We start from the raw sequence: 24,188 nt of genomic DNA on the forward strand, positions 1-24,188 counted from the left end.
GATCCTGGGTACGCCCTTTTTTAGTGCTTATCATGGTCGCTGTCACAAATTCTGCCTCTGGGTGGGGAATACAATGAGTTGGTGCTGCACATTGCCCTAATGTATGTGTAGCCATGAGAAAAATTAAAAACTGGAATTTCCATTTTGATAGATGGAATTAGGTACTTTTAAAAGTGGAGGGATGGTTTTCAGAACAGAGATGGTGGAAATAATTAAAGTTTAAAGTATTTTGGAATCAACGATACAATTAATGTTTAACTCTTTTGCTGCAATCTGCAAGATGTGTGCGCTGTCTCACTAATGGAAATTGTCAGTATCTAGTATCATAATGAATGAATATTAAGTGTAATTATGATTCATCATTTCCCTCAACAGAGGATCGAGTATTTGTATTGGCAGTTTGCTTGAAGAATGGCTTCATCTACCTGATGAAAAATTTTGATGATGTGTCACCAATACAAGTAAGTTATTTGAAAGGCACCCCTGCTAAATTACCACTCACTGATACACTAATAAGAAAATAATAATAGTTTCCTGTCTTATTTTATCAAAATCACCAATTATTTTTACTTGTCTTTCTAATGTATTTTTCAGCTATCACTGTATCATGAGTGACTTTGATTTAGAAATCAAATCAAGTCATTACTTCCTTTCAATCTGTACTTCCTTATTTAAAAAAATATTAAAATGTTTCATTCCACTTAATATTAAAGTTTTTATCAGAATTTACATCCATGTGTATCTTACTGCCCTTTAAATAGTGCACAAATATTTAGTATAAGAGGAAGTGAACCAGCTCCTCCTCCTCTCATTAGGAATGAAAGGCCAATGGTACTTTCTTCTCTATACAAGGCAACAGACCATATATACAGTGATACATATAATGTTTGCATTTGCATCTATTGGCTTTTGCTTCTCAACTGAAAAGTGCCATGAGTGGAAATACATATCAGCTTTTAGGTTGTTAATTCTTCAAAATAATTATTATGTAGCAACATAACTCTTGAACAAAAAATCAGGATTAATTAAACAGCTAAAAATTAACATAATAAGAGTAAAATTTAAGGAAAGGTATTTTTATATGCCAAAAAAATGAATTGACAAAATTTTTTTCTCAAAAACATTATATTTAACTTTAATACCTATAGAATTTCATGACATTGCTACTATAAATAGTTGGCATTGAGAGAGTTAATATTATTTTCTGTGAATACAAACTTAAATAAGAGATTTTCAGTCATTCATTCGATCGCACCACTGATTGAAGGTGTCTTTTCAATTCAGGTCCATACTGGTCTCTGTGGGATCAACATGGAGTGGAGCAACTCCCGAGAACTCCTTGCTGTCGCTGGCACCATGCATCGGCATTCGTCGCAGCCTCCACAGGGGCCTTCGATGAGCTCAGGGCAGCACTTGCACGCCTCCTGCCACTCGTCCTCCTCTTCATCTCCGCCCTCGTCCTCATCTTCCTCTTCCACCTCTCCGTCCTCCTCATCGAGTGATGAGGGTCGATCCAGAGGACACTCCCTGGGTGTGGGCGAATATGCCAACGTGCTCAAGTTTTACTCAGAAGCTGGAATCTTGCTCTACTGTGTCCCCCTACCATACTCTCAGGTAATGAAATCCTCATCTGGTTTTTCTGTGTGAGCCGAATTTTTTTGGCAGGTTCAGGCTGTTTATTCAGAGTCTTTCATTTATAGAGTTGTTTCAGGCTTTATCTGATGGAATTCAAGCGATATCAGTGAATTAAAAGATACTGGTAATTTTCCATAGATACATTGATTTACTTCATGACCAGTTTCAGTACATTTTGTATTGCATTGAGAAAGTTAAAGTATTTGTGGAAAGTTGCCATTTACTTTTAATTTGCTAATCTGATACTTTCATTGATAAGTGAAAGCTACAGTTTACAGCTAATATTAGTGTAGCATAAGAATACATATAATAAAGCTATCTTAACATAAGTTGCTAATTTCTTTACTAATTTGAGTTTGCATTCACTAATAAGTGATTGATTAGATCAAATTGCATGGGTGGAGGGCCTTTATCAAGCACCTGGGCGCTTAGACCTTCTTGATCCATTTTGCCTACCCCACGTTTACCCTGCCTCCCACTTGCAGACGGTAGACAAGAGCACCATAATCAAAGCATGAATTGACTCATATCTAATGTTCGTTTGGGGTGGACATGGCTAACTTTGGTGATCTTAAAGGAACCAATGTGTCAATGTGGCTAGGTGCATGTTCAATATGTTTCAGGTCTGCATACCTATATCACAATCAGACACATGAATTGAATGGGTTTTATTTGGTATTTTGAAATTTAATCCTGTTAAATTTCAAATTTCTAAAATTTGACCATGATTTTCTTTTTCTATTCTGCTATTAGGTGAGCCCAAGCAAGAAAAATTCTATTGCTGTCCTTCTCTCATTGTTAGTGGTTTTGTATAAATTAAGCTTTATCATTATCATAGGATAAAAATATTTAGCAATCCACCCAGTTATCTACTATCACCTCAAAACTCAAAAAAAGTGAATGTATTGAGCTTAACATTGATATGTAATGGAGTCTAATGAAAACCATTTCCTTTATTCCAGGCCCCAGTTACAGCCTTGACATGGGGTCACAACGATAAACGCCTGTATATAGCCACCGGCTGCCAAGTGCATATAGCATGGGTTTCTCGACGAGTTGCATCTCTGCAGCTCATGTGCCGTCTGCAGGTTCATGGACAGCTTCGATCAGACTCACAAGTTGCAGCCTTGCCTCTTCCACCACGCATCAAGGCACTCATCTCAACGCTCTTTGCTCAAACCATCAGGGTGAGCTGGGGCTAAATTTTTTACTCTTTATTACAAGATTTTTGCCAAAATAGCAACACATACAGTCGGATTTAAGGTCTTTGCATTTAATGTTTTTCTGCATTTAACTTTTATTTTTTTGGGTCCTGATTCATTCCCTATTAGGGCAATGTAAAAATTATCCGTATTTATTGTTTCCGCATTTTGGGTTTTTCCGCATTTATGGTCGTAAAAATTTTTCCCGCACAAGATTTTTTCGCCCGATTTAACGTTTTTTCATGATGGTTCAATGGAGCTGAGGCATATATATATAAATATATATATATATAATATATATATAAGGAAACATGGTCAGTTATTATTCTATTTTTGTGTTTTGTGTTGCAAGTGCATCAAAGTATTGAAACATCATTTATTAATAAGCCATTTTTTCTCCTTGTGACCTTAGTGCTGTGTTCCTGAACCCTCTCAAATCAGAGGTTTTGTTAGCCGTCCACCTATAGGAAATGTACGCCTTCATTGCACAATGATTCGCCATGATGATGATAACAACCTTAGTTCCGGCACCTGCTACACTCTATATTTGGAATATTTGGGGGGGCTTGTGCCATTGCTGAAAGGAAAACGAACCAGCAAAATACGTCCAGAGTTTGTCATATTTGATCCTCAGGTTGATGGTAAGTGTCAATATCTGATGACCGGTAATTCCTTTTATTTATTTGATCAAATTTCACAAATGGCTATTTGCATGATAAAATTTAAGATGCCTCAGATCTGTCTGATTCGTCCTACTGAAATCTATTGTCATGATATGGAAGTTTTATCAACTTCGTATTGACTTAAGAGGCAGTAGGCAGTCCCAATGGCACAGCATTTTGGAGGATAAAACCCCTCCAGGGCTTAGAGAATTTTTTTATTAAGATATATCAATACGACAAATTTTGTAATTACCGTATAAGCTTGTGTAAGAGGCGCACACGTGTAAGAGGCGCACCCCTATTTTGAGCATCAGAGCTATAAAGAAAAAAAAATTTACGGCATTTTTTTTTATACTACCGCGCGGTGTTGCAGACGTGCGCCGGGAATTTCGACAGTTATCGAACTTTCCTCTTTCAATATTAATTGAAAGAGGAAAGGAAAGGAAAATTTCCTCTTTCAATTAATATTGAGAGAGGAAATTTTGATAACTAGGGCGGTAACAGCGGTATAAGAGGGAGTAGAAAGAGTTCCGATCCTCTCTTCGCATACGCCGTTGCTCTGCGATGCTTGTCCTACTCACGAACAATTTTGTTTAAATGCTCTCGCAGGAGTATTGCAATAGAATTGCAGCCATGGAAAATTTTAAGGCAAAACACGACAGGCATTTAGCACGAACCTTCCCAAGAGCTTGGACGACAATCGGGCAATCTACGCGCCGTAGGATAATAACCACGTCGTAGATTTAACGGAACCACCCTCGGTCCTCCATCAGCCAATGCCTCTGCCGTTTTTTTCCCTTTCCGAGACCCCACAGGAAAACATCAAGTTACAGGGGAACAATGGAAACGTGTTTCATCCCTACCCCGTTTCACCAACTGACCTTGATCGATCTCCCAGTTTCTGGAGGCCAAATGCTAGGTGAGTCATCAACTGAGCCCGAAGATATCTCGATAGCTTTCAATAATTGTATGACACGCGCGAGGTTCAAAAAAAGAAAGATATCTAACGAGACGCATATCTGACAGAATTTAAGTTTTTTAAGATCTAATTGTTTGACACAAAGATTTACAGTTACAGAAACAAGCGTAGCATAAGCGCACTCAAACAAGACGAGACCGACTGGAAACTTTATGCAACGCAAACTGCATATATCACATTGCTGCTCCTTCGCCCCTTCGCTTTGAAGGCAACGACGTCAAATGCAAGATCGGACGTGTTCTTCCCGTGCTCCTTCGCTCATAGCTTCGTAGCTTGAAATACGGAGGGGAGGGAGCGCGCACCTTCCCCTCCGTATTTCGTCGCTTGCTTCGAAGACGGAGGGATCGCGCTCCTTCCCCTGGACCTCTCCTTCCGCGCTCTTCACTTACAAGCATTTCTGATTTCTACCATCCACAATTTAGTCCAACAATGAACACACTCGTTCGAATTTTTTAAAAACGCAGGTTTTGATACCAATATAATTTTCAGTTGCAATAATCGTCATATTTGCGTCTGAAGATGATTTTTGGAAAATCAGGTCCTCAGCGTAATGGAAATTACTCGGCAAGACAGATATTGACTATTGACCAGGTATGTCATTCAAAAATACGCGTTTCTCTAAGTTTGATAAGCGATTACTATATGCAGTATAAATGGCGCGGGATGCCCACTCGTGGCAGTAAATTTAGCGCGCCCTCCGGAGCGAAAAACCCCCGCGCGATCTTTTCCATTTTCACCTCTGGGGTACCGACGTGACGGCGCGATGCTTACAAGAAAAGCAAACAGGGCATTTTAAAAATACGTCACTAAGGGAGAAACTCCCCTGCCTGCCGCTTGTTTTTGACCTAGGATTACAGATAACTGACTTACACTGAAAACCAAGGCCACTCAGTTCCCCTCAGACTTTCGACCGGTGAAGGGGAGGGGGGAAGATAAGAAGTTTGTGTAAGAGGCGCACCCTCATTTTCGGCTGCAATTTTTGGGAAAAAAGGTGCGCCTCTTACACGAGCTTATACGGTATGTACATAATATTAGGGGGACAGATGACTCACAAACAAGTCATCGAACTATTCACACAGCCATAAAACTCACCATTTTGGACCATTTACATTAAAAGTTTTCTGGGGGAGGGCTCCCACATCTCCGGCTTACCCTGGCGGGTATTCCATATCCCCAAGATCTACCAGTAGTAGTTGTGCCTAAACCCCCCCCCCCCCCTAGACTTAATTTCTAGCTGCACCCTTGGGCATTCCCAACAGTTATATACATATGTATGTAGTTCCTTCATTGAATTGAATTCTGCCTTTATTGTCAAGTTCATAATTTTCTTGCATTGTTATAAAAATATTAGGTACATGGATGAAAACATGCTATAGCCATGTAGGAGGTAATTAAAAAAAAAAATTCAGGGATGTTATTTTTTGATAACTCAACATGCTGTTTTCTATTTTACTCTAATAATGTTGATTGTCTCAATTTATTTTTCAAAAATGTATACATTCCATGCAGAAGACCTCTTAAGCAGTAAGTTGGAATATGGGTCAGTTATTTGGATTCCCTATTTAAAGAAACATATTGTACTGCTAGAGCAAGTTCAAAAGAGATTTTTAAGATTTCTATATTTTGTATTATATCATGTGTATCCGCTTTTCGAGAATTATGTTTGTTATAGTGATTTGTTAAGAGTGTTTGGTCTCCATACCCTGCAAAATAGAAGAACCATAAACGACCTGCTATTTCTGCATGATGTCATTAATAAGGGCCTATGTTATGAATTGCTTAAGGAAATAAAAATAATAGTACCAAATGTTAATAGCCGGTTCAAAAGAACATTTTACATATCTAAGGTTAAAACAAATTATTGTTCCAATACGCCAATACGAAGGATCTGTGTACTATATAACAAAAACTTCAATGATTTAGACCTGTATCAAAAGAAAAACTGCTTTTTAAAAGATGTTAAGAATATGTTTCGCGACTGTGATAGTATTTAGTTAATATTTTTACCATTTGTTATCATGATTGTTACTTTTTTGTGGCTGTGACCAATTTATTTTCTATTTTTTTGTAGTTATAATCATGTATTGTTCGCCCTATAATTATGTACATGTTGGGTGAACATTAAACATAATAAATAAATACCACCTCCCAGCCCATGGTGAATGACTGCTTATATAGCCTATGACATTTCTCTCAATTCCCCCACCATGTTGCCACTAGGTAGGGTTCTCCTTTTGGCCCATAGTCATCAATTGAACCCCTAGCATCGTTAAGGAAGCAGGTGTTCTTGGATCCATCACTTTTTTTTGTTCAACACTTCAAAATTTTGAAGGAAACATTTCTCTGCAATTTTCAATGCGTTTCTCAATTTTAATTTTCTGAGTATTTTTTAATTGCAAGTTGTAATGATATTTAAATAAGTTCATTATTGAATCTTAAATTGTCATTTTTAAACGTATTATAAGCATCGTATATTAGAGTCCATTGCAATTAAAGTTGGCCTAAAAATCTTTATTGGTTGTTCTCAAATACTTTTTTTGTGATTGAAATCAATATTATTTCGCAAAAAAATAACTTTGGAGCAAAACATCTAGTGGAATAAACTATTTGTATCGCGGGTCGTCTAAGTAAAAATATAAGCAATGGCGAATGACTTCTTTACCCTTTTAGTGCCAGCAGGCCGATCCATCGGCCCAGGTGGTATATGTGATGAGTGCCAAGGGCCGATATATAGGCTGGGTTTTTTTTGCACTGACACATTTTATTTTTTGAGCTTCATGTAGATTTTCTCTATTTTTTAGTATCTGTCATTCTTTAACATACCCGTAAGTGTTAAGAGTGAATGAAAAAAAATTTGTTTTAGAAAATGCATATTAGGCTTTATATATTTTTTTTAGTGCAAAGCTACAAATCCAAAAAAAAAAGGCCTGGCATTCTTCAGCAAACCATGTAAAAGAGGCTGGCACTAAGGCCGGGTTAAGAAATCAAGAATTTTTTTAAGATAAATGTTTTTTTCACATAAATATGATGAGATGACATAATTGTATGGTAATCAGTCTTATAAACATGAAATTAGTGAAATAATAGATTCACCATTGAACATGAACTCCAAATTTACACCTGCACTGAAAGTGTTAATGTGAGCAATTACCTACCCCAAAGCCAATACATATATCAGACCACAAAAGTAAGAGGGAGGGAACATACACTATGAACTCTTTTTGATTTCCCTTGCAGAAGTTGCTTTGATTGATAACTCTGGAAGCAATGGTACGGCTGCTTTAGAAGGAGCCAACTGGAAGAATAGCAGCAGTGGTGGACAAAAAGGGAAATCTGGAGGATCTAACAGCACACCATCTCGCTCTTCTCGACCCTCTGATGATTTTTCATCCGACACGGACTATGACGAGGGTTGTGCAACTAGTCCTCGAGTACAAAGGAGGAGGCGTCGCCGGAGAAAGTCGCGGAGTGGGGAGGGGGGTGGGGGCAGTGGAGGTGGCTCTGGCGTGGGGACATCAGGAGACATGGGCATGGGTGGGGGCGGTGTCTATGGTCCAGGGGGAATGGGGATCGACCCCGTGGAGACTGACGATCTGACATATGTTGACACACTCCCTGAGGTGAGATCATGGGGTGAAACTGTCATAAGGGCTGTTTTACTTGGGGCATGCAATTGCACCATTTGACTTGTGTATGAAGGCCCAGTCAAAATTGCATTGTGCAAAGTGGTGAATTGCTAGAACACTTGCATGAATAGCCCCTGTTCTAAATTCATTCGCTCATTTGCCCAATTGCATGCTGTAATGAGAAATTAATGCAGAATCTAACCTGTGCAATTAAGTGCCACATCTAAAACGGCCTTTGAAGTTTTGTGGAGTAAGGTGCAGTAACAACTTAATACTAGCAGCACTCCTCAAAAAAAGTATCAGTAGGTAGTGTGACTTAAAAAAAATAGATTTTTAGCATTTAAACTTTGTTTTATAAGTTTGGTGTTACTTCCATTACAACTTTTTATGTGATTAAGGTAATTAAATCATTTTATGCCATAAGTGGTAATATTCCTCCATATCTAGCGGCATATTTAAGTTTATATTGAGAAAGGGGAATGTTTCAATAACTAAGCCAAATCTTACCTACTACTGTCGAATGATTCTTTGTATAAAGGGGCCTTAAGGTTTATATTTGTTGTGCAAGAAAGTAGAAAAGGTTACATATTGTAAAAAAATTTCTATAATCAGCCTAGTCATGGATGCTAGCTGCGGAAAAAAATTGTTAGATTGTTTTGATTCTGTCAGATATTTTTTTCACTCGTAGAAAATTTAACCTTTATTCTGTATTAATGCTGATATAAGCAATACTTCAGATGCTACAGATATTTTGTTTATTGTTAATTTATTTCACTTTTGTATGTAAAACTTTAAAGCATTAGCTATATGTGTGAAATCAGTAAGGTTGCTTCAGTATAGGTAGTTTTTAATTCTCTTTTTGTAATTAATTCTGTTCTTTTTATATGTTTTTTAAATCAATAATTGAATTATATGCTCCTGCTCAGTAATTGAATTATGTATATGAATGAGCAGCCCTCAGGGAGGCTAATTTCCCCATACTCATGGAGCCCGAGGGATAATGTTCACATCTTCTGGTGCCCTTTATGTTGCCATTTTTCTCGTCCTACTAGTTGTCTGACTTATTTGTTGAGTTATTGTGCTCCAAGTACCTCATTTTAAAGGTAGAATCTATCTGATATAATTTGATAGTTTCATAAAAGTACAGCAGTGTTTACTGTATTTTTGCTGGCTCAAACATCGTCCATAGCCTAGATGGCTGGTCAAAAACATGTGTAAGACCTGCAGTGAATCAAGTGGTACCAACAGAACCTGTGGAAAGTGTAAATCTCTATGGAACCATTGCTACTGTAGGGGACTTCTGGGATTTCTTTTAGAATTGCCTCAGTCCTTACAGTATCTCTAATTTATTGGATGTGTTTGTCTGATAGAGTACTTTTTCATTGTCCATGAAAGTAATACATTTAAAAATGTACATATTAACCCTTTGCATTTCCTCCACAGCTTCAGTGTAATTCTATTTCACTGCAAACATACCTTAAAAAGGTTTAAACCTATAAAAAGGTGATGCTAAAATGTGTCAGGTGAAAACACACTGCTGCAATTGGCCAGCTCTCAAACTAGAAATGATAGAGAAGCAGTTGGGATGAGATAAAATTTCAGAAAAGGATCATTATCAAGTGGAACTCAACAAGGAGTAGAACTAGACGTTTTCATGCTATCTCAATACTCAAGTCAAGCTATTCTCTATTGTGAAGTGCCATGGATCTAGAGGATATCCATTGTTAAAAAATTAGATATACTTATACGAGAGTAATAGCGTGCAACAGAAGTTCAATGAAGGTCTACAATTTTCATTAAAATCCCTCTAAACTTATTAGCATTTATTGCTATTGTTGGTGTCAGAGATGTTAGACGTTATAGCTCTACAATTTTAACTGTTGAGTGATTTGTTCCACCTTGTCTCATATCAGGAATTTCAACCAATTGAAATCAGAAACATCCACTATTTTATGTTCTCGAAATCTGAATTTATTTTTTTCATTACAGCATGCTCGTCTTGTAGAGGTTACTTCGAATATATGGGGCACCAAGTTCAAAATCCATGGGCTGGCCTCTTCTCTACCAGCTAATTTGGGTCAGGTATGCGGTAATTTATCGTACCCTGAATCTACTTTATGGAATGAGCTATTAATTTTATAGCTTTAAATAGTAAACTGATACCTTTAAGAGTTTTCATTTCTTATCTACTTTTCCATTCTTTATAGGTGGGATTATTATACTATGTACATAAAATATATTTTATCTTCTGTGGAATCAATTTTTATGTAATTGCGAGTACAATATTTCATTATTACCTGACTATTAAACTTAAATGGGCTCATAGTTACATTAAGCAAAATTTTTCTCTCTAAAGTAGGAACGTACACCTGTATTCCCTAATAGTGAATCTTTTTTGGCAAAGATAAAAAATTAAAGCTATTGAATTTTCATTAAATACTAATTATCTTTTTCTAAGATTATCGTTTCATTTTACAAAGATTTAGTCATATATTTTTGAGAACATATATTGCTGTACTACTATCTTTCATATGTGTGTGAAAAAGTGGGACCCTTTCTTTCTTTAACATTTCACTTTCAAAGGGTAGGTAATGCAAAAAATGGATGCTGACTTAACTCAACAACATATATATTTTCCAAATTTTCAGGTCACCTACAAGACTTCTCTCCTCCATTTGCAACCTAGGCAAATGACTTTAGCCATGACTGAGCTTAGAGATGACATTCTTCCTGGACCTGATCCAAACTTCAACCCCAACCTTTTTTCAGAGGATGAGGAAGAAGGTAAAGTATGCATTTCACTATGGTAAAATCCCGATTATTCGGGCTGATGATGGGAGAGGCAGCATGAATAATCAGAAAACATGGAGAATCCAAATTTTCATTTTTATTTCTAATGATGTTCATGATTTGTGAAAATGAAACTATACAGGGTGGAAAAAATTTAGTCAAAAAATTCTAACCCTGGATGTCAGTAGGAACCAAAATTAGTAATGATGTTTAGGTCAAAAATAAGAAAATTTTTTAAACGAAAAAATTACAGAAACTTTGAGCAAAGTGCTCCAATTGACCTCAAGTTTGCCCTGTTGCTGGCTACTCTGGACGACTTATGACTTTGAATGCTTTGCCTTCACTTGCCTTCGCCTTTGTTTATATTTTAATTCCTTGTGTACTCGTGATGGACTCTATGAATGTTTACCTATACATACCTTGTGTGTAATATATTACTAAACTTTTGCCAAAAAATCATATTCTTTTGAATCAAATTAATTTAGTTTAGTTCTTCCACTCATAAAAAAATTAGCATTTGGCATTTTAACAAGATTCTGATTAATCATTGATTATATTGGTGTTAATGAAATATTAATGAAATTGGCCTTAATGATTATTTTAAAGTCTGAAATGTGCCAAATATTTCAGTAGGTTTGAATTAAGTGGAATTTTTGTTGCAGTGAATCCCCATGAAAGGTAACATTAAAAAATTGTCTGATGATATAATCATTTAGGTGAAAAGATTAACTTAAATTTTCTGGTCTAGTATTATTATCTAAAGGCTCCTATCAATTATAAAAAATTTAATTATTTTTCAACTTGCCACTTGCGACAGAGGTTTACCTTATTTTTTGTCTCATTTGTAATTTGTCATATTTTTTTTTAATTTCAGTCTTTACGGATAGTGAAGTGAACGTTCCTCCAGGCCTTCAGACAGACATTGCTCCTATTGCTCCCATGTCTCCCAGAAGTCGGGCCACTGGCCGGCGCTGTTCAGCTAGACCAGAATCCATGGTGTTACCATCGCCCACCTTACTTGAAGATGGTCCCCTCGAGCATCTCAGCCCCGATGTCCGAGTTGTTTCCTGTAGATCTCAGCACGATGCAGACTCTCCGTACAATAATATTTCAGTGGCTCCTGAAGTGTCCGACTTCCGCCACAATCCACGAGTGCCTTCAGGAGCTGCTGCATACGACGTGAACCACTCCTCCGTCTGCCCCATGCCCTCGCCTCCACTCTCTCCCTCCACACACAACGGATCCCAAAACACATGTGATAAGGGGCAGTCGATGCAGCCGCAGGGTTCCGTGACCCCTCAGGGCTCACCCAAACGAATTCTCGCTCCGCGCGAACTCTCCCTGGAAAATGCAACGACCATGGCGGAGGTGCACTTGCCGGCATCGATATCCAGTGATCCTTATGCGAGTGGTGCGAGGAGGAGGGCCAAAGGGAACCTCCTAGTGAAACAGTCCGAGGAACAAGATCATCCCGATCGGGGTAGAACCGCAGTGGAATCCTCGGGAGTGATGGGTGGTGGTGGTGGTGGGGTGCACAGCAGGGCTCCCGTGCAGAGGAGAAGGGAGAGACAGCATTGTAGCAAGCAGGGCGGGGGGAACTACCAGGTGGCCGCGACAAAGTGGACAGGTAACCCGGAGGATGTTAAGTTCATCGACGACGAGGGTGCGGGGAGTAGTGTTGCCTGTTCGTCTGGGACATCTTTCAATCGAGAGAGGAACTCACGTGTGTGCGGAGACCTCGGTGGCTGTGTGGGAAGTGGCATGGGAGGGGGTCCGTCGACGGACCCAATCGTGAGGAGTTGTAGTGTGGGCTACTTGGATCTGGTCGAAGCCCGTTCTCTCTCGGGCGAGTCGAGTGGGCAGATGAAGGAAGCCCCGAAAAGACTAGTGTTGATCCACAAGAAAAAAGAGAGACCGAAACCCAAACTGAGGCATGGTGGGAAGAGTCGGAGCCTTGACTCAAGTGATATCTTTAATAGGAGGGCAGATGTGAGTGACTGTAAAGGCTTGGCTCTTGGTCATGTGTCTGGGTGGGCTCCTAGAAATAAAACAAATGAAAGTGCTAAAGGTGAATTGAGATTGGAGACTGATCAAGTGGAGAGGAGTAACATGAGGAACAGAGCAAATGGAGAAATTCCAGGTCGGGAAAGGCCTGAAAGAGACAGGGTGGAGTCATTTGGCAACAGTATTGAGGTGGGTGCTCTTTTATTCATAACTTTTACAATTTAGCCACTATGTTGTATGTCACAATTTAGCCACTATGTAATTTTACACTCAATGACACAATTTTGTACTCTTTGATAATTGTTAGTAAGAGAGCTGTACATGTTTAAAACCACATGTGGCTTAGAGATTTCAGATAACACCACTGTGAAGGTCTTTGACAGTATTTAAAATATCTAGATTTGTATAGATCAACATAAGTAAATTCACTAAATATTTTAAAGTATAATAAAAATGATGGCCTGTTTTCGGTTATATGTTTGTTTGGGTATGTATGCATAAGACTTCATTAATCTGTATGTTAGTACGTACATATAACGGTAGGTATCCTAGTAAATATGCAACGTGCGACGTATTTGTGTGCGGCAGGGTACAGATATTCAGGGAGTTCCAGGGCAATAAATAAGAAGCTAACTGTTATATTATTCAAACTGGTTAATATATACATGGAGATTTGTATGGACCAACGTATAGAAAAGTAAATTCACTACAAATTTTAAAGCGCATGTTTATAGAATTGTTTAAAAAAATTTGAATCACTTTTCCATGCTCTGTACTAATTTATGACTCAACTTACTTTTGTTTGCTGGGGGATTTGGACTCTTCATTCCACAACACCATACAGATATTCCTTCCACAACAATTCACGAATTAGTGAAATCGCTCCATTTGGCCAAAATTAAAAGTGCTCCCACTAGTCTGAAAATTTGTTCCGCGATATATCATGTGGTCTAAATTAAAAAAATTACATTTTTGAAAAATCGATTTTTCAACCTCAAGTTTCCTAAAAAAGTAGAGGCATCCCAGTGAGAAATGGGTGGTGGAATCCACATGGAACCCACGTGGAGAATTAACGTGGATACCACGTGTTTTTGGTCGTGGAATCAACGTGGAACCCACGTGGAAATTTGGTGGAAAAATTAAAACAGCAGTACGTGCTGTCCTAAAACCATTAAAACCTCAACCACTCTATATCTAAACCTTCTATATATGTGTCTACGATTTTTCATGTGCTCTCATGGCTGCCTTTCCACGAATTACATAAAAATAGAATGTGCGATACATTTTCACATAACTAGCGTGGTTTCAGGATGATAAATGACGCAATGTCACCAGAGAGTTAAGTTCCACAAATTAGAAATTCTGTTTAACATTTTATGATAATCACCACAAATCCACTTGAAATCAACGTGGATTCCACGTGGGTCCAACCACTCAATATCCACCACCACCAAATATCCACCACTCAACGTGGATTCCACATGGGTTCCACGTGGATTCCACCACCCATTTCTCACTGGGATAGAGGCAGTTGGAAACACTCTAAAGGCTGTTTTACACGGTACACGGAATCGTGCAGGTTAGAGCTGCATTAATTTCTAAAATGGCGTGGAATTGCGCGAACGCATGAACGAAATTAGAACAGGGGCTATTTTGCCGTCTCGCATCCACGCATTCTCGCATGTGTTCTAGCAATTCACCGCTTTATACGACGCAATTTTGATTGCACCTTCGCATGTACGTCAGATTGCGCAATTCCGTGTACCGTGTAAAACGGCCTTAATGGATGGAAAACATGGTCTGCTGACAATTTTTCTCAGGGTTTCAGATAGAATGTTTTTAAAATTGACTGGAATCTTTAAAGTCACATTTTCCTGCCCTGTACTTATTCATGACTCCATATAGATTTCTAATCCTACATGTTGTCCTGAAAATCCATCATTGTTATTTTTGTGTTTGTGATATCATCATTATTATTGTGATAACACTAGTGAGATTTAGAGGAAAATATGGGTGAATACAATGGATGTTAATTGGTAAAGATGATAAGCTGTCGTTGAGAAAATATGCTCAGCTGTCATAACATTTGTAAAGTAACAGAACTGTTAGTAACTTAGGTGAACTATTCATCTATCTGTTGCATGGATCTCAAATTTTTCATTTAAAGTCCAATTAGTACTTAAATTGCTATTTATATTAGCAATATTAAAATTTCAGAGAAAAACGTTCAGGTTTAGAAATATGTGTAAGGGGTGAAAAAACTGATGGGGGAATATAGTTTATGCATTTTACTTTATGTGAAACATTTTATTAAAATATGTATGCAGTGAAAAACATTGCATAATTTGAATCAAGTCTTTTGAAGTAATTATAAGGTAGTTAGTCCACATCTTTGTTAATACAGGTTGAAAAGATTAGGTTTAGCTAGTTAACCCTTTCCTGCCAGCACCTACAATTAGAAAACTTTTTTGTGCTATTGTTAGCATGAAATCTAGCATTTTAATAATATATGTAATCACAAATATAAACATTGCATTATATTGTATTCTTTGATAGAATACCAATTATGCATGGTATTGAAGGAGAAACCCAAAATGGAAACCCCAAATAATTATATAAGGTTGGTAACCATTTTAGCAGTTTTATCATTGGTTTATAACCTGTATAAGTTACTGATCAGGGGCGGATTTTCGGGGGGGTCATAGAGGTCATGGACCCCCTAAATTTTACCAAAAACTCTTAATTTTTATTAGTTTAATAGTTTTTGTAATCTTTTAAAGGGACTTTAAGTGAAAAGGCATGGCTACAAGTCCCAAACGTGAGAGAAGTTTGAGTTATATTTATCATAGAGCATAGCACTCCCTTCTGTAAAAACTCCCCTCTCTATAGGGTAGTATTCCATGCTCCCCGGGCCCAGGTCATTAACCCCAAATTGATGCTGAATCCGCCCTTGCTACTGATTCGGCAACTCTCGTAGTGAGGGCCATGCCAGAAATTGGAATGGTCGACACAATTGGATCATCTAACCTTTTTGCAAACCTGGCATGCTTCAATACAACGGATTTTCCCTGCAAGCTCCATATATTCCCTCTCTATTTATCTCTCTTTATCCATCCATTCAATGTAAAATAGGCAATTCAGAACAGGCCGCCTCTGCCTCGTGGAATGAGCAAGAGCGCAGCCAACACACCGCAACTGCAGAGGAGAGCGCAACAAAGGGAGAGGGGCAGCACCACGACCACGAGTGGGGAGACCTCAGCCGAGGAGGGGAGGGTGAGGACTCGTGGTGCTGCCGCTGCAGCTGTGGCCGCTGCCCTGGTGCTCAACACTGGCGAGCAGGCTTCGGGAAGTGGGAGGGCTCTCCTGATGAATGCCGTCGACGGACTGTGCTGCCCACGGTCCCTCCCTCCACTTTCTCCCACCTCTCGCTTCCCGCCACCCCACAGCAGCCCTTCGAGTCCAGCCTTGAGCAAGAAGAGCAAAAGGAACCAATCCCCTTCGCCCATTAGGTAACATATGTGCAGTAGTAATCTTTTCAATTTTATAATTATTATCTTATTTCACAGGCATGGCACCCTTTTACAAGCAGGCCGGCCTCGGTGGCGGTGGGGTAAAGTCCTCGCCTGCCAATCCGTAGGTCGTGGGTTCGAATCCCGCCTGGGTAGGTGATCCCTAACCCGGGCATGGATGTTTGTGTTGTGCTTCGTTAATGTTAAAAACCCGTTGTAAAGGCCAGAATGTGCTGTTTATGGGGAAATTGGAAATAAATAAAAATTAAAAAATTAAAAAATGGTATGGCTGAAAGATATGCATTCATTTCACAAAATATTCCACATAAACCTACTGCGTGCAGTATAATTTGGAAGGTTTCCATCAAATCAGCCACCCAGAAATTAGCATCTTTTTATTGACTCGCTCTGACGGAAAATAAGATATTAAGGATTGGATAGGGAATGCACCTATCAGGCTAAATCACCTATTAGATACAATGCTGCTGAGTAGACAATGAAATGAGGCATTTTATGGTGGGATTTCTTAAGCATTCACTTTCAATTTCACTTCACTGTTTCACATGCTGTTTCTAATGGTAGTCTAAGCTTTTTGAAACGGGACAGGAATTCATATTCTCTGCATTAGTGTGTGATAGTATTATTCAGCTGCTACATTTCTCTTATTCTTTTTACTTTGTATTATTTGTCGTAATGCCTTAATAGGAAATTACAAGAATAGTAAGTATAGAAATACTCAGTTTGTTATAAAAATAGAAAAAAAGTAACAAACATCTTTAAAATTTCACAAACAATAAACATTAGCATAACATATTTCATACCAAATTAATAAGATTGTAAGAGGTCCTTGAGCACTAAATTTTTAAAATAATTTAAAGAAGAAATTAAAAATATTAAACTTATCACAATACTGATCGCAGTTTTCTATTTCATGAATTAATGGCAATTTTTATTATAGTTTGAGAGTAGAATTTTTAATATATGGACTCTCATAGTATTGATGGCAAGAACTCTTCGTTTTTTATACTATGCTGTTTTTTCGCTTGTTCTTTAGGTAAAAGAATGCATACCTTTGAGTCCGACGCAATTGGGCTGAAACAGACAAGTGTGAAACCATTCTCAAATATGTATTTTCATGTGGATTTTTACTGTTCTTTTTTGTATTTTTCATCCTGTGAAGAAAAAATATGAATTAATGTTTTTCTACTTTAACCCCTTCCCTGATTCGGACGAGATATCTCGTCCTAAGAAGACGCGCCAAAACTGACGCGGCCGAGTTAACTCGTCCTATGTCAAGTTCGCTTCTTCTTTCGTGATCTGGACGAGATATCTTGTCCCCTTATTAGAAGTACGTAATTTTGCTGCGAGAGTGCATAGGTGTCTTCACAATGCATGATATCCTCCAAACTTCTACGTTTTTTCGAGGTCCAAAAGAGGGGAAAAATCTATAATTTCTAGTAATATTTATGTTTCTAAACCTATTGTATGTCAAGATGTGATACATGAACAAAGAAACATATTTAATGCGTTTTATAAATAACTGCGATGACTTTTCACAGAGTTTTTATCAATCGTTGGAACAGCCGAAGTGAGTCGGCAGACAAGTGCCGTCTTGCTATTCTGAAGGTCGCGCGTTCGAATCTTGCTATCGGAAAGGATGTTGTAATATCTTTATTCAGTGAATAAATTGATTTGAAACATTTTATAAACACTACCAAGCAAAATTATCATTACTTACTCTTCAGTGTAGTCGACGGGACCTCGTAAATAAATTACGTCCAAGCTGCTATTCCAAATGTCGCGTGTTCGAAAGCCATTTCTGTAAATTACGTAACAGCAGTCGGGAACTTTCTGATAATGTTCTTTTTCAGCAATATGGTGTCAAAATCTTCGCACCGAAAATCAACTTACTCAGTGATGTTTTATTGTCTTTTTTCTTTATAATGACCAACTATATCTTTGTTTTTTAGTTTTCAGTTTTTTAGTTTTTTAGCTACGAATACAACTGATTATTATTTCATTTCTGTAAGTTCGTCAATATTTGTGACCGTGCATAGATTTGAGATGGAACCTTCGGCTATTCAGCAATTTCTCCCTTCTAGGGAAGGCATATTTTCTATCTTCCAACCCCCTTGTTTATCCATCCCTTCTCTTCATCCATTGTTTTCTCCCCTCCGCCTTTCCTTTTACGCAGCCTTTCCTTTTACGCTCTGTCGCGGCTGCCCTTTCCTTTTCATCATCCTCCCCTCCGATCTCCCTTTCATGCAACCACTGCACCCTCAACGGTTTTTACCTACTGCCCCCCACTTTCCCTTCTTACAGCAGCACATGACCCAAAGCACTCTTTCTCACCATTTTTCCTTTCCCAATGCCTCTGACCCTCATGTTTTGGTTTCTTTGCCTCGGTCCTTTTACCACTATCTGTTTTGGGTTACTTACACTCCCATTCCATAAAATTCTAGTGTCAGTTCTACGGAGTCTTTCGGAGTGTTCACAGCTAACATTTTTTTTCCTCTGCGAATTACTGAACAAAGAGCTAGATTCGCCATAAAAATGTTGTACTCTGCGAGTCCAGCAGTGGATACCTCTGGTCAACAACAATTTATAACGGGAAAGGCAATACTCTTGACAAAGACTTAGAAAGTAAGCCAATGTCCTCCCAAGTGGTATTGTCACTGATGAAACCACTATTTGAAAAAGGGTATTGTGTCACAACAGATAATTTTTATACCTCTCCGCAACTAGCCGAGGAACTAGTTTCTCATTTTTGTGATACTTATGGAACTGTGCGCGGAACACGAAAGGGGATGCCAGAGGAGCTGAAGAAGAAAAAAATGAAGAAAGGAGATGTGGCAGCTTTCCGTAAAGGAAAATTTTGGTTCTTCCCTGGAAGGGCAAGAAGGAAGTAACGTTACTCTCTACAGTTCACAACAGGGAAATGAGAGAGGTGCAGAAAAGGGGGGCAGTGGTTATGAAACCAAAGGTAGTCATCGATTACAATGAGAAAATGGGGGATGTTGACAGGGTAGATCAGCATTTGGCTGACAATCCAATCCCAAGAAAAAGAGGGAAAAAATATTATAAAAAATTATTTTTTCATTTGATAGAAATTTGCTTATGGAAGTCATATGTTTTATATCGAAAAGCAGGTGGTGATTAACACATTTGCAATACAAGGCTGGACCTAATAGATAAAATGATTGAACTGTACTTCCCAAGTGTTCCCTCCCCTAAGACAGATAGGCCACCTGCAAAAGCCCATCATCCCCTCCGAATTACCGAGAGGCATTTCCCACACATAATCCCACCCACGGAAAATAAGTCAAACCCAACTCGGAAGTGTGCTGTGTGCTCCCGAGAGCGAGATACGCGTGGAAAAATGGTGAGGAGGGAGATTTTTGCCCTGACTGTAATGTGGGTCTTTGCGTTGCCCCTTGTTTCAAAGTGTACCACACAAAAATAGACTCTTAGTACATATAATATTTTACTGTGTTTCAAATATGGAGTTTATATTAATAATTTTCTAACTCCAGCGTCTGTTTTTACAGTGAGTAATTTTTGTGACTATATTTATTGTGAAATATTTTACTTGATTTTTATGCAGAAATACATGAAATTTTTTAAAAAGTGATATAATAAGAGTAAATTTTAAAATAAATGGCTTCGTAAAACAATTCAATGAATGTTTTTTATTTAATATCTACCTGTAAATAATTAAAAAATGTAATAAAATAATATGACATTTTTTGTGATATTTGTTGAGAAATATCCGTCAGGGAAGGGGTTAATCCAATGTTATCAATTCATCATTAATAATTTTACCACATCTGAGCTCATGATACAAAAAGGGTGAAAGAAGAATGAGAGTTCATGAATATTGAGTAATGGAAAATCTCAAGAATTTGCTCTCAATATTTATAGTGTCGTCATCGAAACTGAAGTGTTTTTATATCAATAGACTAATTTATTATGTTGAGGTAAATACTAAGAAGGGGATCACCTATTATAAATGCATATTTTAGTATTTTCTTTATTCTTCTTAATTATTAAATAATTAATTGCATAAGGTGCGAGAAAAAAATGTGGATATCTCCCATAATATTTCTATTTTTCTCTCTCCAGAAAGCACTTGTTGAATTCACCTCTTCTATCAAGACGCCAAAGGAAGAGTAAAACCACGGAAAGCTCAGATGATGAAATTATATATTCAGGGGATGAGATATTTAATGGAAAAAATTACAAGGACCTGGAGAGTTTCCAGAAAGCTCAACTTAGACAAAAGGTTTGTATCATTTACGTGTAGTAGTAAAGCCTTTGCTAATCTATGTTACGCATTAACTTTATATTCAGGTTTTAAAAGATACTTCTGTGGGCTTACATGCAATCTTAAGCCTGAATCACACGATCATTTTTTTTCGTCGCGAAAGTGATCTCTATCGAGATCACATTTCCCGTCGCGAAAAGCAATCGCTCTAGTGATCATTTTTCTGAATCACACGGTCACTCCCGCCGTCGCTTTTCGCATCATTTCCTATATCACAGCTCGTTCTCATAGGATCCACATCACGAAAATATTTAGCGTGTTTGTTTATTTATGTCGTTTCCACAATAGGGTGGTTTCCTATTATTTTTTTATTGCCTAAATCGAAAGATTATTACTCCTGGAGTACGTATTTCACGGTTTTAGATTTTTAAATGACAACATCTATTTTTCGCGATTAAATGAAAAGTGAAAATTTTCAAGCGCACGAAAACGCGACGCGTAAGTATGAATGCCGGGAAATATCTCCGTACGTCGTATTTCTGGTTCCCCCTCCCGCCCGGTGAGGTGACCTTGAGGCGAGGCTTAGCGCTGATACGTCGCAGGATGCTAGCGGATAGCTGAGTACCTTGCTGGATGGTAGCGCTTGGCTTAAAAAAGGTTTATTAATACCTTATCAAACGAAGAAAACTTTCCGAACTTAGCCAGTTTTAATAGGTGATTATTAAGACATGTTTCCCTGAGCTCTGTGCCTCATGCATGCATTGGTAACCTCAGACGATGTATAACTCCTATCCTCTCGTGTAGAAACTAGGTCCCTGTGACGTCATGCGGAGTGGAATCGCATGGGCGCCAATCTGGCCTTTTTCAAATGAGGATAAAATTTGACCCTTGCCATTCGTCTAAACCAGTATTTCAAAAACTAAATAATTTGTGTATTATGAATACACTAATGGTGGGTAACGAATGGCAATCAATGCCTTTCGTTTTCTTTGATGAAGGAAACTACCCTATTGTCAAACGTTGCGCTGCAATCCCTCCATATGGGAATGCGTTGCGATTGGCTGATATGGGGTTTTAGTGACGGTTTTAGCGACGGAAAAAGCGACCGCACGAGTGATGAAATACAGCGATGGGAATCCTCATCGTGATCGCGAAAAACAATTGCCGGCGACGATCATTTTGTGCAGTGATCGCGATAGTGATCACTTTCGCGATGAAAGAAAATGATCGTGTGATTCAGGCTTTACCATTGCCTAATTGCGGCATCACTATTTTGCCTTATTTCTTTTGACATTCATACATTGTCAGCTCTGCTTGAGAAATGTATTTCATTTCATTTTGTTCAGCATGAATAGTATTTATTTCCTTCATAATTTTCCTTTTCTTTGGAACTAAAATTTCAACTATTAGTTATTACTAAATTAAATCGGTGAAATCTTTTTAATAGTATTTTTATTAGCTTGGGAAGATTATACGTACTGGAAAAATTATCATCTGCTATTCTCTGAAGTGCTTGGCCTAGAATGAGAATATTCATATCATGATAATACATTTGACAACCTTAATAATATACTTACCTATATTTTTCCTTTTCCCCATTCACAGCTCAAGAGAGGAAAATTTAAAGGTGAAAATGGTGATATTGTCCCCCCGGTATGTCACAGGAGAGAATTTGTCATGCATAACAAGGCTCCTATGTGGAATGAGAATAGTCAGGTTTACCAACTGGATTTTGGTGGGAGAGTTACCCAGGAATCTGCTAAAAATTTCCAAATCGAGTTTCGAGGAAAGCAAGTGAGTTTATGCATGTTTTATTTGCTTAAGTAATTTGTGAATATGATGCACAGATTTATTTACCAGGGAAAGGTTTTGATACTCAGCAATATTATGTTGGGTAAATCCATGTCACAGTTCAAAATTATATACACCTGCACCCATGCACTGATAGGATGGCTTCCTTTTATTATTTTTATTGCCTAAATCGAAAGGTTATTACTCCTGGAGTACATATTTCACACTTTTAGATTTTTAGATGATGATATCTATTTTTCGTGATTTAATGAAAAGTGAAAATTTTCAAGCACGCGAAAAAGTGACGGCTAAGTATGAATGCTAGGAAAAGCCCGTGTGACGTCTGGATGCTGCTGTGTGAGACCACCTGGGTGCGAGGCTATAAACGCCGCTACGATGCAGGCTGCTTGCTGCCAAGCATGGCGGTGGCGTAGAGTACCCTGCTAGCAGATAGCGCTTGGCTTAAATAAGGATTATAATACCCTATCAAATGAAGGAAACTTTCCGACCTTAGGCAGTTTTAATAGGTGATTATTAAGAAATGTTTCCCTGAGCTCTGAGCCTTATACATGCATTGCTAATCTCAGACGGTGTAAAACTCCTATGTACTCGTATAGAAACTAGGTCCCTGTGACGTCATGTGGAGTGGAATAGTATGGGTGCCAATCTGGCCTTTTTCAAATGAGGTTAAAATTGACCATTAGCATTCGTATAAACTGGAATTTCTCAAACCAAATAATTTGTATAACATGAATACACTAATGGCGGGTAACGAATCGCAATCAATGCCATTCCCTTTTTTTATGAAGGAAACTACCTTATTGGTGCATAAATATGTTTTTAAACTGTGACATTGGTTTACCTGAGAGACTATCGCAGGACATTATGGACCCCAAAAGTTTTAACCATTTGACACCTGATTTTTGCCGAGTGATTTCATACGAGCTAAAAAGAGGGCATATGATTTCCCAGTAATATTTTTCACTATGACTTCATCTATGGATAAATAAGTGTTGGGCATTAATTGACAATGGCTTTTGATATTTGTGCTATGATTTGCTTATGGCTCAGTATAATCGATAATCATGTAATCTTTGCCATTCCAAAAGAGAAATTGACTGGATTTTTCAGGTGGCACTCATAATCTATAGTTATTAGAAGTGCAATTTGGTGGTAACTTTGATGCTTTCCTTCAGGAACTATTCTTCCAGTTGAGTTGATTTCTCCATGGCCTCCAACATTTCAGCTCCTGACTTAGGAAATAAATGAATTTCTCTGCAGACAGTGTCCAAGTCATGAGTCAATGAATAGTGTATATTGCCTTCATTATTTTTATGATGGAATTGCTGAAATGGTCGTCTCTAAATTTTCCATTGTTACTTAGTATTTGTTTGAAACTGCTCAAGGAAGTAAAGAACACAATACATAATTTAATCAAGCGAGTTAAAAGCCTTTGCTAATCTATGTTACGCATTAACTTTATATTCAGGTTTTAAAAGATTGAGAGATGTGAGAGATTAGAGGACTTTAAGTCATTCAAGAAATTTGAGAACCTCCTGGAATTGGATTTCAAATCATATCATAAATCTGCTCAATGGGTTGCAAAAGCTGTGTTTTTAATGCCAACATTACCAATAAAATCACCCCTATAATGTGTAACCAAAATTCCCTTTGATGCCTTTGATGGGCATTTCTCTTTTGTTTTTTCATAACTTGGTGTAGTCCA

The 24,188-nt window shown here is 38.0% G+C and overlaps 1 protein-coding gene across 1 annotated transcript in view; it reads left to right on the top strand.

Moving 5' to 3' along the window:
- LOC124161370 (tubby-related protein 4) overlaps positions 1-24,188 on the top strand; it is a 65,820-nt gene that overhangs the window by 36,280 nt on the left and 5,352 nt on the right. Inside the window, exons 6-17 of the mRNA XM_046537684.1 lie at positions 376-461; positions 1,285-1,614; positions 2,598-2,822; positions 3,250-3,478; positions 7,716-7,973; positions 8,037-8,098; positions 10,094-10,186; positions 10,753-10,888; positions 11,769-13,087; positions 16,031-16,407; positions 20,530-20,689; positions 22,277-22,465. Coding sequence (XP_046393640.1) covers positions 376-461; positions 1,285-1,614; positions 2,598-2,822; positions 3,250-3,478; positions 7,716-7,973; positions 8,037-8,098; positions 10,094-10,186; positions 10,753-10,888; positions 11,769-13,087; positions 16,031-16,407; positions 20,530-20,689; positions 22,277-22,465 — 3,464 coding nt within the window. The remainder of the gene's footprint in view (positions 1-375; positions 462-1,284; positions 1,615-2,597; positions 2,823-3,249; positions 3,479-7,715; positions 7,974-8,036; positions 8,099-10,093; positions 10,187-10,752; positions 10,889-11,768; positions 13,088-16,030; positions 16,408-20,529; positions 20,690-22,276; positions 22,466-24,188) is intronic.

Source organism: Ischnura elegans, chromosome 6 (assembly GCF_921293095.1).
Source record: "Ischnura elegans chromosome 6, ioIscEleg1.1, whole genome shotgun sequence".
Classification (NCBI taxonomy): Eukaryota; Metazoa; Arthropoda; class Insecta; order Odonata; family Coenagrionidae; genus Ischnura; species Ischnura elegans.